This window comes from Hylobates moloch, unplaced genomic scaffold, assembly GCF_009828535.3.
Source record: "Hylobates moloch isolate HMO894 unplaced genomic scaffold, HMol_V3 SCAFFOLD_1, whole genome shotgun sequence".
In the NCBI taxonomy this organism is placed as follows: Eukaryota; Metazoa; Chordata; class Mammalia; order Primates; family Hylobatidae; genus Hylobates; species Hylobates moloch.
Window position 1 is genome coordinate 179,844,070 of NW_026652276.1, and position 12,987 is coordinate 179,857,056.

At 36.7% G+C, this 12,987-nt stretch overlaps 1 protein-coding gene across 1 annotated transcript in view; it reads left to right on the forward strand.

Annotated features, from left to right (window-relative positions):
• SEMA3C (semaphorin 3C) overlaps positions 1 to 12,987 on the forward strand; it is a 183,023-nt gene that overhangs the window by 134,442 nt on the left and 35,594 nt on the right. Inside the window, exon 12 of the mRNA XM_058425291.1 lies at positions 780 to 1,002. Within this exon, the coding sequence (XP_058281274.1) occupies positions 780 to 1,002 (223 nt within the window). The remainder of the gene's footprint in view (positions 1 to 779; positions 1,003 to 12,987) is intronic.

The following is a 12,987-nucleotide window of genomic DNA, read 5'->3' on the forward strand; positions in this document are numbered from 1 at the left end:
TTTCTTCTTCTTCCTTTTTTTATAGAGATGGGGTTTCACTCTGTTGCCCAGGCTAGAATGCAGTGGTTTCATCACAGTTCACAGCAGCCTCAAATTCCTGGGCTCAAGAGATCCTCCTGCCTCAGTTTCCCAAGGAGTTGGGATCACAGGCATGCACAACCACACCTAGCTAATTTTTAACTTTTTTCCCAGAGATGGAATTTTGCTATGTTGCCCAGGCTGGTCTTGAACCCCTGGCTTCAACATCCTCTCCTCTCGGCCTCCCAAAGTGCTAGGATTACAGGCATGAGCCACCTAAGCCCCTAAGCTACAATTTCCAAGCTCTCTCTTTTGGGAGGGCAGATCAGGTAAAATAAAACTTTTACATGTCAGAGTTTGACTGAATTTAATGATAATAATATAATTTATTTTAACAAGTAGCAGCATTAGATTGTGTCCACTAATTTTTGTTTTCCTAACAAAATGGTGTCTGGGACAAAATAAGAAATAGAAAAGTGGTGAGTGAGAAGGGTGAAGAGTTATATACAAGATAGCATCAGCTCTTCTCTGAAAACAGAATAACATACAAGGACTTAGCCTAATTCAAAATTAGTACACACTGTATTAATCATCTACAGGTAGTAAAACATAATCATGCTATTTCTTTTCACCTCCATAGGTAGCAGATATACTCAAAACAACTGGAGCTTCTAAGTGATTTCAAAAGTAGAGAGTTTTTGATTATTACTAGAACAAGGCAACTATTTTATTAACTTGGTTCTTTAAAACGTTCTTTCTAGTGTCCAGGAGGAGCATTTACACCCAACATGCGAACCACCAAGGAGTTCCCAGATGATGTTGTCACTTTCATTCGGAACCATCCTCTCATGTACAATTCCATCTACCCAATCCACAAAAGGCCTTTGATTGTTCGTATTGGTACTGACTACAAGTATACAAAGATAGCTGTGGATCGAGTGAACGCTGCTGATGGGAGATACCACGTCCTGTTTCTCGGAACAGGTAAATATTTGAGCCCAAGATATGCTTTAATGTGTAGTAAAAGAATGTACTAAATATAGGTAGTAGGTAAGGGCCATGATATTGAAACTAGAAAAACTCCAATGATTACTTCTGTCTAGTCCTTAGTGAGATATTTAATCTCTTTTTGCCTCAGTTTCTATATCTGTAAAATGAAGCTAATAAATTATAGAGTTCTTGTGAGGAATATATATAGAGATATATACATTATATAATATATATATTATAAAATATACGTAGGTAGGGTTATGTGATTTTCTTGGCAATTTGTCATTACAAGATATTTGTATGATTTTTCTGCTGCACTTTCCATCCAAACTGGAAATGAACCAGCCTTGTGAAAAACTTCTACTTGTCCCAGTGGAAAAAGAAAAAAGAATGATTAAGTACTAGAATTGCATCCAGAAATAACCGAAGGTGGTTTAGCCCTTATTTAATAAGCCATGTAGGTAAGTGTTCCTTTCAACTGAAACAGACTCTGACTTCTTAATCAATACATGAAGCAATTTTCTAAGGATAATGATAATGACAGATAACATACTCAATATAACATTTGGAAGTGAATGTGACTTAAATATAGACAGGTTTTTTGAAAGTATTGATGGCACTCTTTTAATACATCTACAAATTCTATCAGTTTACTTTGATGGAAGTTGAATGAAAATGTACTTGTTTATAGACCCACATGATACGGAATAACTAGCATTGTATGTTATAGAGCAGTGGTTCTCAAAGTGTGGTCCCTGGACCAGCAATATCAGTATTACTGAGAACTTGTTGGAAATACAAATTCTGAGGTGCTTCTTCCAAAATTCTAGGGATGAAACCCACTCATCTGTGTTTTCGCAAGCCCTCTAAGTAATTCTGATGCACACTGAAGTTAGGAACCACTACTCACGTCTTTCACACCCTGGCTTGTCGGTCGGGCAGTAATTTAAAATATTTTTTCAAACATCCCTAACTACCTGATAGGAACTGATGAAATCTCTTCACTTACAATAACACTCTTTACAATAACGTCTTGTTGTAATCTTAGAAATACTTTATGTAATGAGGTAGTTTATTAGGAAAGAGACAACACATCTGTAAAAGTCATTATAAAATTTAGCAATGGTGGAATATGTGTTCTGGATTAAGGGATAAATTGCACTCGTACTTCCATCAGTTTAAGATGTGGGTACTTTTTCTTGGCTAAATAAAATTTCCAAAGTGTGCTAAGATAAGGTTTTTATTTTATCCTTTTTTTATTCTTAAAAACCCCATATCTGATTGTTTCATTTTCATATAATTTCAGCTTTATGGTCTGAGACTGAGAATCTTCTAAAACGTGCTACTACATTTGTTATCCTTTTTGGCATCCTAGGTTGGCATCCTTTCCCACAGTTGGACATATCTGAGTTTTCACTAGTCCTCTCTTTGCTTGCCTGACATCTGAGGAATAATCCTTCCTTCCCAGAATAACTGTTCCTCACTCTGCTCTCAATTTGTATCTCATCCTACCATCGCCAGGACTTTTGTTATCAATTATATTCTTACTCACTTGATTCTTCCATTTCATCCTCCACTGAATCCTCAACCTAGAAGCCTTGCCAGGTTATGAAACTAAATATCCGTCTTCACCCACTGCCACCTCTGCTGTATTGCAGATTTTGTCAAGGTCTTGCATGGTCTCATGATAAAAATATAGGCTTTTAACCACTGAAATACCTCTCTCTCCTATTTGCATCAGTTGGCGTTGGAGAATCTCACTTTACCTATTGCTTCAGTCATGTGTCAGAGGATTCTCCTCTCTTCCTAGTGGTTCCCTCTTAGCTGCCTTCCTCCTGCCCATGAATGTGGGTGTTCCCTGAGGTTCTGTCTATGGTCCCCCCGCCTTTTTTTTTTTTTTTTTTGCAAAACGGAGTCTTGCTCTATCACCCAGTCTGGAGTGCAGTGGTGCGATCTCGGCTCACTGCAACCTCTGCCTCCCAGGTTCAAGATATTCTCCTGCCTCAGCCTCCCAAGTTGCTGGGATTACAAGCACGTGCCACCATGCCCAGCTAATTTTTATATTTTTAATAGAGACGGGGTTTCACCATGTTGGCCAGGATGGTCTCCATCTCTTGACCTCGTGATCCACCCACCTTGGCCTCCCAAAGTGCTGGGATTACAGGCCTGAACCACCGCGCCTGGCCTTATGGTCCCCTTTTTTAAGATACTCCATGTCCGTCTCATTCATTCACTTGGGTTTAATTATCCATTCTGTGCAAACAAACCCCAAGTGTATATTGTTATTCCTTACCATTTCCTATGCTCAGTGTTTTCATGTACAGTTGACTGTTGGATAACACACATTGTATAACCCATTAACATTTCAAACATCATGCTTCAAACTCAGTTTATCCTCTTTGAAAACTCTCCACCCAGCAGTTAATCAAATCTCCCATATTTGTATTCGTTACTGCACATTTCTCTCCAAGTTCTATCTCTCTTTGCTATATAATTTCTCTCTAGGCATATCACAGTACCTGATAAGCTCAATAAATATTTGTCAAGATAAATTGAAAATCATAACTATGTCCATTGTTACTCATGTAATATAAATTCATAAATGTGACTGTAAAAGCTAATCTTCATTTGCATATAAGCTTTGTTCTCTACAGATACAGCCTCCATGTAAGTGACTACAAAGATTTGCTTTTAGCCTTAGCTCAGATCATTCAACTTAAGAGTTTGTGTTAGAGAAACAGTTTTCTTTTTCCTGAGGCTATGTGTTAATTTAGAATATTACCTCTCCACAATGTCTCATATTACCCTGAAAAGATGACTGTTTTCTCTTTTTCTTGTGAAGCCTGTCTTAAAGGTGGACTTTGATGCCACAGCCCAGTTGGTTGTTGTTTTTTTTTTTTTCATGAAAATCTACATGAAATATGTGTATTTTCTCCATAAAAGATGTAGAGTTCATGAGTGGAATTTTAAGCTATTATGAACTGTTCAGCAGTATTTATTCATAGAAGACAGTAAGAAGCATACTTTTGCCCAAATTCTTTGGCTTTTCTTACCACATATGTTTCTGGCACCATTTCATAGAATTTTTATTTTGGTATTTAAACACTTGTGTCATTTTCAAAAACAATATTTAGGCATATGTTTCTAATTGTAGTGGAAGCTGCACTGATGATTGCTTACAAAGCCACAGGAGTCTCTTGAGGATCCCATCCTAATAGGAAAGTGTGTGCTGTGACAATGCCCCTGCCAACAGCATCTTACTGAAGAGATGGTAACGCACTTAGCCACTGGACCTTATTGTCATAACAGGCTGCATTATAATTTTTAAACAATGATTTCAATTTACCTGAGTCTCTAACAACCAGTATATTGGAATAAAATATTTACTGCGGCTGGGCACAGTGGCTCACGCCTGTAATCCCAGCACTTTGGGAGGCCAAGGCCAGCAGATCACCTGAGGTCGGGAGTTCGAGACCAGCCTGACCAGCATGGAGAAACCCCATCTCTACTAAAAATACAAAATTATCCCAGCATGGTGGCGCATGCCTGTAATCCCAGCTACTCGGGAGGCTCAGGCTTGAACCCGAGAGGTGGAGGTTGTGGTGAGCAAAGATTGTGCCATTGCACTCCAGCCTGGGCAACAAGAGTGAAACTCTGTCTTAAAAAACAAAAACAAAACAAAAAAAACCAAAACTACTGCTCAAGTAGTTCTTGGTTTGCTGGCGAAATTTCTCTGTAAGAGAGTTCTCTCTTCCTGTTTGTTACTAAAAGGGGCAAAATAGCCTTTTTAGGGGATAATCACAGGTCATTGTCCCAGGATTTCCTAGCATTATGTATCTAACTGTCTTGGGAAGGAGAGAACATTTCTTGGGTGTTTCCAGGTCCCCTAGTGTCAGACAGCCCTTCAGCTGTTATAAACGAATGATGATGTTCCAGTTATTGGCACAATGAAGCAAGTTTCTCTTTTGGCTTTTCTTCTGTATCATCATGGAAAATTCAGGGGAACTCAATGAAGATATTATTTGTCAAAGAAGATGACATAGGGGAAACTTATGTGACAGTTCATTGGAATGCAAATAGGATTTCATTTAATGATACTCACTTTGAATATTATGAATGATTTTGTAGCTTACAGAATCTGCATGGTAGTTGTGTGGGCTCCATGCCTGGTAACTGTTACAGTTAGCCCAATACCATTATCGTGTACAACTCTGGCTGAATTTGAGATACTGACCTTCTACTCCCATCAAACTGCATCAGATTATTTTTTGTGTTGCCAGATATCAAGCAAAATTAATTATTAATTAATTTAAAAAGAAAAGGGAAAAATGGAGGGAGGAAGGGAAAGAGGAAGTAAGGAAGGAAAAGTGAGTGTTGTCCTCTGACCTTTTATTTCTTATGGTTTTCATTATTGGTATCTAGTCTATGGGTTGGCAGACTAATAATATAACCTATGGCCCAAATCTAGCCCACTGTATGTTTTGTATGGTACATACACTCATAATGTTTTGCATTTTTAAATGGTTGAAAAAATAAAAAGCAGAATATCTCATGAGCAGTGTAGATTATGATTTTTAGATTTCAGTGTCCATAGAGAAAGTTTTATTAAAATATAGCCACACCCATTCATTTACATTTCATCTGTGGCTGCCTTTGTACTACAGCAGCAGAGTTCATTAGTTGCCACAGAGACCTTTTAGCCAGCCAAGCCAGAAATATATATATTTTGGCCTTTTACAGAAAAAGTTTGCTTGTCACTGTTTTGGTTGATAATTGGAAATTTTTTAAAAAATTAATACTTCTTCAAGAAGCTATTCTCTAATATGTAGATATAATACAGTAATTCATAATATTGTCCAAAATTAATATTTCTTTTTTTATCTTGAGTAAAAAAATGCTGCTACTTTGTTAAAATTTAAGCTGGAAACTACATTTATTTATTTTCCCACCCATTCCTGATACTACTGTCTATAAAAAAAAAAAAATCACAGGTTGAAAAAATGTATTTTAAAATCAGCACTTTGTTTTATTCTGTAGTATTAGGGCTGTAGGTGTTTTTATGTTCTTTCTCTCTCTCTCTTTTTTTTTTTTTTTTTAAATCTTGAGGAAGGGCTATAAAACAGCAGGCAAGGGTTCTCATAGGATTAACATTTCTATTTTAACTTTGCCACCTACTGCTTACATCCAGGTTGTTTGTTCAAAGCAGACTGTGTTACACAGTCAAGAGATTTTTGCCGGTTTTCCTTTTGCTTCTGGAGTTATGAAAATATTTAAGTGTCTGGGTCAGGTTCAGAGACATTCTATAAAATTTATATTTTTAGCACTATACATGAATCAGAATGACATGCGGTTTTTATGAAAGAGTGAGAGTATTCTTATGAATGGGTGTTAGAGGTTTAGGATGATTTAATGCTATTATGATTTTTTAATGTAGGGTCAATACATGTGGTGTTCTGCTAACATTCCTATATAGTGTATACTGTTTCATGCTTCTTATTAGCTTCCGTTTAACTGGAGGAGTACTAAGTTGGAACATTGGTTCCAGGAAGTCCTCTGAAAGTGTGCAGTTTTGAAGTGTGTGTCACATATGTGAATAAAGCTTTAAAATGCTTGCCTTGTAGCATTAGAGGATAACTGCCTTCATAGTAACTAACCAGTTCTGGCAGTTGCATCTCTTGGAATGGCACACTTAATGAACTGCAGAGCCAGGAATTTTGATTTTTAAAGAACTCCTTAAAGTACCCCATGTAAAATTTGATAGCTGGAGCAGTGCATGTGAGTTCAGAAACCATGACTGTCAGCTGGAAGTTGTGTGTGAACGTCACTCTGAGGATGTCTAGACGTCTCCTTTCCTTTGGCATAAGGAAAATACCCTTTGTAAGTTACTGATTTTTAATAACATTGTGGGTCGCTGCTTTCCAAAGCAGAATGTGGAAACTTCTGAGAGTTTACCATAGATTCTATAGGGATTTTCACAGCAGGAAATACTAGTGGAACAGAGTGGAACGATGGCTGAATTGATGGGAGATAGATGATAAGTCACGGTGTCATGACTACTTGATCATGTAGAAGAGTAGCCAAGGGGTATGTGAAGAGAGAGGGAAAGAAAGGAACATAGCCCTGAGTGAATGCTAATCTAGAGGCAAATGTTGCCATTTACATTTTACTTTAAAAAGAGAACTTATTAAAAATAAAAATATGGCTCATTGCTGAAAAAATTTGTTTCAAAAAGCAGCATTATTTTTCTTTAAGCTACTCTTCAGAGACCAGTTATTTTAAGGACAGTGTAAAATCTCATGTAATGATTGTATAAAGAATATAGACATATAATGTGTTATATATATGTTAATATATATGATAATTGGTTCTAGTCTGCTCAAATTACCCATTTACTATTTAGTATTCTGGCTTAGGCAAATAAATATATATTTACAGATTTCTAAAATATTTTATTACTATTATAATGATGCTAATTAAATTTATCTGCAGTGCTTATCTTTTTCCAGGAATGCTAAATAAATTATCTCATCCAACCCTTATAAATATCATATGAAGAATTGTAAGAATGTAGGTGCTATGGAGGGCAGGGATATGGGTTTGATTGATTTATTGCCGTATCCTTAGTACCTAGACTAGCGCATCACTCAGAGTAGCCACTCAATAGATATTATTTGAATGAATAAGTTGCGTTTATTATTTGTCATTGTTTTCGGGCAGAATCAGAGATAAGATCATAGAGATAGCAGTTAATATATAATACAACCAGAATATAAATCCATGCTGTCTTGAGTTCATGTACTGAGCATTTATTCTCTTCACATTTTTACCTCATTTACCATAACTGCTTTATATTTTTTCCGTAAATGAAGTTCATTTCATTTATAGTTTCTCATTTTACTGTGAATTAAATGTTTCATCCACATATGTCATGATGATATCCCTGATGTGTTGACATTCAACATTAGCATTGGCATTGCTTTGTTTGAGTGATAGCACTCATTTTTACCCATCCATATGTTACTACCAAGTCTTACATGTGAACAAGATTCATCTTACAAGGTGACAGAGAAGACTTGGACGAACTGCACCTTGGAACAGACTAAATTTTTGTGTGTGAATTAACTTACGTGCTTGAATTTAACCTGTGAATTTGATATGTTTTTGTCAGTTACATTATGCCTAGGAAGAAAGGGGATAAAAATTGGGGGCGAGAGGGGAAAATGTGGAAAGGGAGTAGAACTTTACCTTCATTTTTGATGTATCACTAAATTTTTGCCCATTTAAAATTTGTTTTAAAATGGGACTCATATCTATATTCAAAATGCCTTGCACGCTCACCAAAACACCCATCAAACTCTTTAGCATGTTTTTTTTTTTCTTAATTAAAATGGATTCTGCATGTATTTGGAGAGTTTGGAATATCATGCAAGGGCCTAGTGGCTCTCAGCAGGAGGATAGAGGGCAATGATTCACTTTGCACCACTGGCTCATTTACCACTGAATCCCTGATGTTTCTCTAGATGACTTGAAAACAATTACAGTCAGACCTCATCCCTGGGTGTTGCCCCTATTTAACCCTGTAGTGATAGGAATGTAAGAAAAGTTTTCTAGCCTGAAGACATTAAATGATGCAGTCTATTGTCTGTGTGTCAAGAATAAACAGCCACACTAAGTTTTTGTTCTTGATGTGCTGCCAAATTTCTCTGAGGCAGACTTGGCAGGCTTTGTCCCGAGGAGAAGAATTCACAGCCTGCTGCTCAGCCAGGCCAGGCCTTCCCTATGTGAGTATCCATAGGAAGGCTATAGCTGCCAGTTGTGGTGGCGGTTTTTGCAGAAAGCTGGCTTTTAAAATTTTTTATTGAACTTGGGAAAGTTCAAATTCTCGAAAATAGAAGGAAATGTTTCATTATAGAATGCGAAATATAGTTTAAGTTGGAATGAAAAGATCTGAAAAGGGAGTTTCTGAGGAAGTCTGTGGTATTAGAGTCGTATGTGTTACAATGAGTTGCATTCTTATTCTTCTCTTCCACTAATGGGATGGGCAGAATAATGCCTCTGTCCCAAAAGATCTCTATGTCCTGATCTCTGGAACTGGGGATATGTTATCTTACTTGTGAAAAGGAACTTGCAGATACGTTTAATGTTACAGACTTTGAGATGGGGAGATTTTCCTGAATTGCTTGGGTGTGCTCAGTCTAATCACATGAGTTCTTAAAAAGCAGAGCTTTCCTGGCCATTGTTAGAGATGTGATAGTGGAAGAAGTGTCAGAGAAATGTGACTTAGCTGGCTTTGGAGATGGAGGAATGAGACCATATGCCAAGGAAAGCAGGTGGTCTCTAGAAGCTGGAAAATGCAAGGATGTATATTCATTCTCCCTAAAGCATCCAGAAAGGAACCCTCTCAAAATCTTTTTTTAGTGCAGTGAGACCTGTGATGCAGTTCTGGTTTACAGAACTCTAAGATAATAAATTTGTGTTGTTTATTGAGACAGGGTCTTGCTTTGTGGCCCAGGCCAGAGTGCAGTGGTGTGATCTCAGCTCACTGCAATCTCTGCACCCTGGGCTCAGGTGATCCTCCCATCTCAACCTCCCAAGTATCTGGTACTACAGGCGCACACCATCGCGCCTGGCTAATTTTTCTATTTTTAGTAGAGATGGGGTTTCTCCACGTTGCCCAGGCTGATCTTGAACTCCTGGGCTCAAGCCATCTGCCCACCTCAGCCTCCCAAAGTGCTAGGATTATAGGCATGAGCCACTGCACCTGGCCTTTAATGTGTGTTTTTAAGACACTAAATTGGTAATAATTTGTTCATGACAGCAATAGGAACTTAATACAACTAGCTTTTGAGTTATAGCTTAATCTATGCTTCTTTTAATAATGTTTAAAACAAAGATCAATCAATTCTGATGTTTAAAACTCTGGAAATGTCCTTACTGATTTATGCAAAAAGGTAACATGTTATGTTCTAGAGCTCTTTCTCAACCAGTATAGAATAACATAGTAATATATCACAAAGATGTCATTTATTCAGTCATTAGAATTTATTGAGCTTATTGCACTCCAGGACTTATGATATATAAAGAAAAATGGCAACATCACTTTCCTTTAAGAATCTCTTGACCCAATGGAATTGGGTCAATTTAATGCAATTCAATGAATATTTTACAATTTACTTTACAATTTACAATTTATTTTACAATTTATTTACAATTTTTTTACAATTTACAATTTTTTTACAATTTATTTTACAATTTATTTTACAATTTACAATTACAATTTAATTACAATTTACAATTACAATTTAATGCAATTCAATGAATATTTATTTCACATGGGAGTGGCTGCCTGATACACATTTGAGATAGTTTTCTATTGCTGTATAACAAATTGCCACAAAATTTGTGGCTTAAGACTACATACATTTATTATCTTACAGCTCCCAAGGATGATTGCTTAGCTAGGCTCTCTGATCAGGGTCTCACAAGGTTGTAATCAAAATTTAGCCAGGCTGCATTGTTTTTTAAAGTTCAAGGTCCTCATCCAAACCCACCTGGTTTTTGGCAAAATTCAGTTCCTTGCTTTTGCAGAAGTAAGGTCCTTAGCTCCTGGAGGCCACCCACAGGTTTTTGCACATAGATCTCCTCATTGACTCTTTAAAATGTGATTGTTTGCTTCTTCAAGGCTAGCAGAGTCTCTCACTTCAATCTGCTGAGATGGGGTCTCATATAATCATAATCTTGGTACTGACATACCATCACTTTTATATTTTTCTGTTGCTTAAAAGCAAGCCACATGTTCCACCTGCACTCAAGAGGAGGAGTTATACAAGAGCATGACTCATTAAGGGTCACCTAAGAGTGTGTCAGCCATGACCCATACACATTTTTAGGTAGATCATTTTCACGATGATGTAGAGGATACATTAAAGACAGAGAAAAGAAAATAAGACTTTTTTTCTGTTATAGGTAAGAAATGATGAGAGCCTATAAATTAAGACAGGGGTTAGAAATGACATTATCCGATCTAAAAAGGTATTTGGGAGAAAGAAAGGACCTGATGATAAAAATCGATTTGTGGCTTGACTCATAGATTTATGACTTGGCAAATGGTGGAAAGAAATACCATTGACTGATCAAGGTAGGAGAGAATCAGCAATCAGATTTGGAGAGTAACGAATTCCTTTTTTTTTAAATAAATGGCACACTTATCTCCTCTTTTGACGTACTATGCATGAGAGTCTAAATTGATCACTTAAAATACATTATTTCATTAAAACCACACAGCAACCCAATGAGAATCATTATCCCCATTTTACAGTGGTGTAAACTGAGGCTTTGAGGCATTAAATGCTTGCTTAGGATGGCAAAGCTAGTAGGAACAGTAATTAAATTCAAGCTCAGTTCCGTCTCACATCAAGTTGAAGATCTGGTGGACTATTCAGACAGATAAGTCAAAGAAGGTGTTATAGAGAGCACTGTGCTGCAGCTGGAGATCTGGGAGTCATTAGCAATGTGGGTGATTGCTGAATCCACGAAAATGCTTAAAGTCACTCTAGGAGACTGTGCAGATAAGGAATTTAACTCTTGGAGCTCATTTAAGGGGTGGGAAGATAAAGAATATTTACCAAGAAAATGGAGAGTGATCATACAAGTAACAGGAGAATAAAAGAATGTGATATTGTGGTGGCCTTGAGAACAAACACTAAAAGGAAGGAAGATGCGGTGGTCAAGATCATCAGACGTGGCACAGTTATAGCTGAGTGCCCTGGTAGTAGGTTATTTTCCTCATCCTATCTTCTTACACACTAGTAACATTTGCCAGGAGAATAACCATTCCAGATGGAAAGACCTGAGACATGAACAGAAAGAAGTAGGAAGAGGTTAACAATGCAAGTAAATGAGTTGTTTGATGACCACATTCTGAGAGGAAAGATGTTTTCCTTACCCAGCCACGTAGAAATGTAGATAGATATTCAAGGCCAGTTTATGTATGTGGTTTAAACTTTGAAAACTAACACAGAAGAACCTATCTTATGATAAAAAGTGGTGCAAGAAAACAGGTTGAGTGACCATACAATTCATGAATCCCAGGTGAGTAATTCTTCTCCCCAAACAATAAAGGATTAAATAGAGAAGGTTAGCCCCGAATTTACATCTTTGGAAATGTAGTTGTTGCATCCTTTGTAGGATCAGTAAAAACTTACATAATAAACCTGCATTATTGAAGGTGTATCAGTTTATCTGAAATTAAAATATACATAGAAACAATTCTTAATGTAATGAAATGGGAATACTAAAATGTGATATGTAATTTTTAGTAATTTACAAAGTCCTAAAACATTAATTTTAGTGATTGCTGAGGCCCTATGTGAATATTCTTTAGCTATATCACAGGAAATAATGGTAGTAATTCATTTTTTGATGGATTATCACTTGAGCCAATACTATATTATGGGGTTTTTTTTTACCCTCACAGAGAAAATTTGCTTCTAGAACCAGAATATACAAACTTTAATATTAAACACTTTTTGACACATTAGATATAGCAGATATTTTTATGAGGACAGACACCTTAGTTGAATAAATAAAGTATGAAGTCAAATCTTAAAAGGGAACATTTTGTTGTTTTCTGATATTTTGGTATGCTTCAATTAAATCAAAACATAACTTAGTCACTCATTATATAATTTCTAGTTTAGTAAAACCACTGGCCTTAAGATTTCTCTTTCAGCTTTGTCCCAGAAGTCTGTTTTTCAATTAACCTGCCTAAAGGTTTAACTCTGAAACTTTCTACAGCCATGATGGATGAAAGCATGTGTGTGCACCTGTAAAATTCTATATCAACATATGGCAGTGTGGTATGTAGATCAAGAGATGTTCCCATAGTCACCATTTCTAATTTTGGTTGTGACTTCTCCAAAACCTTGTATAAAACCAAATACAAGGTTGGGTGCAGTGGCTCATGCTTTTACTCCCAGC